This window comes from Bison bison, unplaced genomic scaffold (genome assembly GCF_000754665.1).
Source record: "Bison bison bison isolate TAMUID 2011002044 unplaced genomic scaffold, Bison_UMD1.0 scf7180017864522, whole genome shotgun sequence".
Taxonomy (NCBI): Eukaryota; Metazoa; Chordata; class Mammalia; order Artiodactyla; family Bovidae; genus Bison; species Bison bison.
Genome location: NW_011495073.1, coordinates 282,703 through 287,176, shown reverse-complemented (window position 1 = coordinate 287,176; position 4,474 = coordinate 282,703). Strand labels below are relative to the sequence as shown.

Genomic DNA, 4,474 nt, shown 5'->3' with positions numbered 1-4,474 from the left:
AAGGCCAGCAGTGACCAGCCTCCCCTGCCATGACCTCCCATAACCACCCATCCTGTGGGAAGCAGTCTGCTCCCCACCCTGCTGCCCGGTGCTGTCGCTGGGGATCCGTGTCCCATTTGCCCACAACACACTCCTCTGAGGACAGAGCTGCTGTGCTAGCACTTGCATCCTAGGGTAGGGATACAGTGAGGTGTGACAGAGAAGCAAAACATGGGCCTTGGAGACACACAGACCTAGGTTCAGAAGTCACCACTGCCCCTGCTGAGAGATTCTGCCATGCTGACTAGCCCCTGAGACTCACCCGAGGAGTGAGTGAGGTCACTGCTAACACTCCTTGTGGGTGTGAGGGCTGGATGAGGTTCCAGCAGGGATTCCTCCCTAGTATCTCTCCCTCCACCTCCTCTCAATATATATTTGATAAACTGAGACTTAACATTTAAGAGCTGATGAGCTTTGTACTTTAATTCCATGTGCAACCATGCTCAGTCATGTCCTACTCTTTACGAACCCATGGACTGTAGCCCACCAGGCTCCTCTGTCCATGGGATTTCTCAGGCAAGAATACTGGAGTGAGTTGCCATTTCCTTCTCCAGGAGCTTTGTGGGAACTCCTTATCCCTCAGGAGCCCCAGGTCCCTAAGATGAAGAAGCCCACGCAGGACCCACTATGTGGGTATCTGGTCATCCCCCCGCTCCAAGTCCACACTCAGGCCCGGTCTGAAGGGCAGGGCTGGCCCATGCTGGCTGCTTCAATATGAGGCTCTGCCACAGAGATCTGGAGGGCTGCTGGGAAGGCTTCCTCCTCTTGATCTCACTGTGGAGTCTCCACCCGGCAGGTGGCTCCTTCCAGAAGCTCCCTCAGAGGCTTCTCCTCTTGATCTCACTGTAGAGTCTCCACCCGGCAGGCGGCTCCTTCCATAAGCTCCCTCAGAGGCTTCTCCTCTTGATCTCACTGTGGAGTCCCCACCCGGCAGGCAGCTCCCCCCAGAGGCTCCCTAGAGGCTTCTCCTCTTGATCTCACTGTGGAGTCCCCACCCAGCAGGCAGCTGCCTCCAGAGCCTCCTGGTTACCCAGCTACCGTGCACCTGGCCCCCCGCACACAGCACCTTTCCAGGCTCTCCTCCAACAGCAGGGGCTGCTGCTGGCCTCGCACCTCCTTGTGGACGACTCCCTGATGCAGATGATGCCCCCAGGCCTGGCTTGGTCCAACCTCACTGAGAGTCACCGAGTGTAGACCTTCTCCAGCCCCCAGTACGCAGATGCCCCTGAAACCATACCAGGAAGGCTCCTGGGCAACCTGGCCGCCCAGCTGGCCAGAACCACACTCTCCCCAGGGAGGTCGGGACCCCAACCCTGGTTGGAGGCCACGTCCGGTCTTGTCCCTTCCTCGGACACCCTCCTAGCCCAGCAGAGAGGCTTCTTGCTTTAAAATTCTCTTCACATCACTGACCGGCCCATCACCCTAGCACCTTGATACAGTGGTAACGCTTCCTCTTAACTCTCCCTGCTGTTTCTCTTGGTTGAACCCTGACCCACAGACCAGGAAGGAAGCCTGTGGACACTGCTCTCAGAATGAATCGCTCATCACATTGTTTCTGGGTTATTTCCTCAGATGTTTGTCTTCTCTTTCCCCATTGCAGGGTGAGCTCTTCAACAAGAGGATGGTCACACTAGCTGTTACAGTGCAGAATATAGCCCAGTATATAATACTATAGTGCATATAATATTGTTATCAATAATATTATGTGTAATAATATTCACTATAACAATAATAACTTTTTGTTGAATTTTTTAAGTTGAAGTTAAAATAAAGCTGTGATATAGAGCCATTTTCTGTGAAATTTCTAAAATACCCACAGTCCTTAAAAGCTTAATGCACTGAGATTATCTGAATAACACTGGCTTTGGCTCTAGGCCCCTCTAAAGCACAGGCCTGAAAGGATGAACGCCTGACGCCCGTGTAGATTAACGTCACTTCACTGTGAGAGCCCAGGCTTTCGGTAAATACCCCTCCAAATGGACATTCTCAAGATAAAAGCAGAAGTTATCAAGCACGTTCAGAATCAGCACAGTTCAGTTGCTCAGTCGTGTCCAACTCTTTGTGACCCCATAAACCGCAGCACACCAGGCCTCCCTGTCCATAATCAACTCCCGGAGTTTATCCAAACTCATGTCCATTGAGTCGGTGATGCCATCCAACCATCTCATCCTCTATCATCCCCTTCTCCTCCTGCCTTCAATCTTTCCCAGCATCAGGGTCTTTTCAAATGAGTCAACTCTTCACATCAGGTGGCCAAAGTGTTGGAGTTTCAGCTTCAGCATCGGTCCTTCCAATGAACCCCCAGGACTGATCTCCTTTAGGATGGACTGGTTGGATCTGCTTGCAGTCCAAGGGACTCTCAAGAGTCTTCTCCAACACCACAGTTCAAAAGCATCAGTTCTTCAGTGCTTAGCTTTCTTTATAGTCCAACTCTCACCTCCATACATGACCACTGGAAAAACCATAGCCTTGACTAGACAGACGTTTGTTGACAATGTCTCTGCTTTTTAATATGCTGTCTAGGTTGGTCATAACTTTCCTTCCAAGGAATAAGCATCTTTTAATTTCATGGCTGCAATCACCACCTGCAGTGATTTTTGAGCCTAAAAACATAAAGTCAGCCACTGTTTCCCCATCAGAATAAACAGTGGCAAATACAGCCCCTGAGCTGAGTCACAGGTGGGAAAGAAACTCCACATGGCAGCCGTAAGGGAAAGGAAACATGAACTTGTAAAACCTACTTGGACCCAAAATAACCCAACTGCTTGGATGACCACCACTAACTTTTCAGCTTTTAAGTTGTGAGTAGCATCTGAAGCCTGGAAGTTCAGCACTAATAGGACTGGTGATTCCTCCTCGGGTCTGACAGGCCCCATGGCTTCCTGAAGCCCCTCAAAAGTGTCTGCGGACTCATAAGCCACTATCAGAAAAAAAGATGAGACTGCAGGAAAACACAGCACCATCATCTCAGAAGAAAGCGTAAATATGACCAATGATAAATCCTGAATTGAATGGGGCTTCCCAGGTGGCGCTAGTGGTGAAGAACCCACCTGCCAATGCATGAGACATAAGAGACCCGGGTTCAATCCCTGAATCAGGAAGATCCCCTGCAGTAGCATGGCAACCCACTCCAGTATTCTTGCCTGGAGAATCCCATGGATGGAGGAGCCTGGCGGGCTACAGTCCATGGGATCACAAAGAGTCAGACACAACTGAAGCAATTTAGCACGCACGAGAAGGTAAGAAGCCTAAGAAAGGAAAAACGCAGAGCTGTGCAATGCCCAAACTCCTCCAGGGAAGCTCTCTACTTCTTCACCTGAGCTTGCCTGCCATCAGGCGGAGTGGGGCGGGGACCAAGGAATGAAAGTGAGGGCACCAAAGGCTCACCACCAACTTGAGAAACAACACGACCAGACCCAGACCACAAACACAGGGTCTGACTCTCCCTTCATCACCAGGTGCCCACCTATTCTCCACATCCTCCTGGGACCACCTGACCGGCCTCCTTCTTTCTGTCTAATTGTTCCCCCTGCATTAGTTACTCTAAATAACACCTCCTCCCCCCAGATGTCCTGAGAGAATGATGCAGCACATCTAAGCTCAACAACAAAGGGCACAGGCAAAAAAAAAAACAAAACAAAAAGCAAAATGAATTGTCATCAACATAAGAAAACTGTGTGTAATACGAGCTATACAACAATCATGATAAATATTTTAGCAGCCTGCTCCCTACTGCACTTCTTGTACGGTCTGTAACACACTTATTCAGTCACACTCACCTTCTGAATGACTTTATTAATCTCTGGAGTGTTTGGTGTATACAGTATCTTTCCATGTAATACAGGTTTTAGGAAGGACCACACCAAAGCGCCATTTGGAGACTGCAGAATTTCCTGATAAAGCTTCAAGCAAAATGGTGCTGTCACCATTTAAAAAAAAAAAAAAAAAAAAGTGTTACTCATGATACAGGATAACAGGAGAATTCACTTATATAGCCATGACACCTCATTTTCAAATGAGTGGTTTATATATTTTTTTCATGATTCAGTTCTGAATTGGGGCAGTCAGGTCAGAAATAATTTTTTGGTCCCTGTCTTTAGCAGTTCTTTGCCGGGAGCTGGTGAGGCATTCCGCTCGTGACAAAGGTCATGAGGAAGGAGGCTCGGCATACGCAAAGGCGGGATCGAGCCTCAGGAGTCCGCCCGGATATTCTCGAGCATTTTCCCCCAAAAAAACCAGAGTCTGCCTACTTTATTGCTTTGTGCTCTCACCTCTGACTTTACTGGGGGCTGTCCCCTACCACCATCTCGCTCTCTCTCTGTCAAAGAGTTAACTTACAGCTCCAATTAATAAAGTTCCTGGGCAATTAGGAGTGTTTAAATCCAAACCCCTCAGATGGCTCTCTAACTCGCCTGACAAGTTTACCCGGACTCCT

The 4,474-nt window shown here is 49.2% G+C and overlaps 1 protein-coding gene across 1 annotated transcript in view; it reads right to left on the bottom strand.

Annotated features, from left to right (window-relative positions):
- The window catches only part of ABCA13 (ATP-binding cassette, sub-family A (ABC1), member 13), a 402,303-nt gene that overhangs the window by 282,101 nt on the left and 115,728 nt on the right, over positions 1–4,474 (bottom strand). Inside the window, exon 27 of the mRNA XM_010831050.1 lies at positions 3,819–3,958. Within this exon, the coding sequence (XP_010829352.1) occupies positions 3,819–3,958 (140 nt within the window). The remainder of the gene's footprint in view (positions 1–3,818; positions 3,959–4,474) is intronic.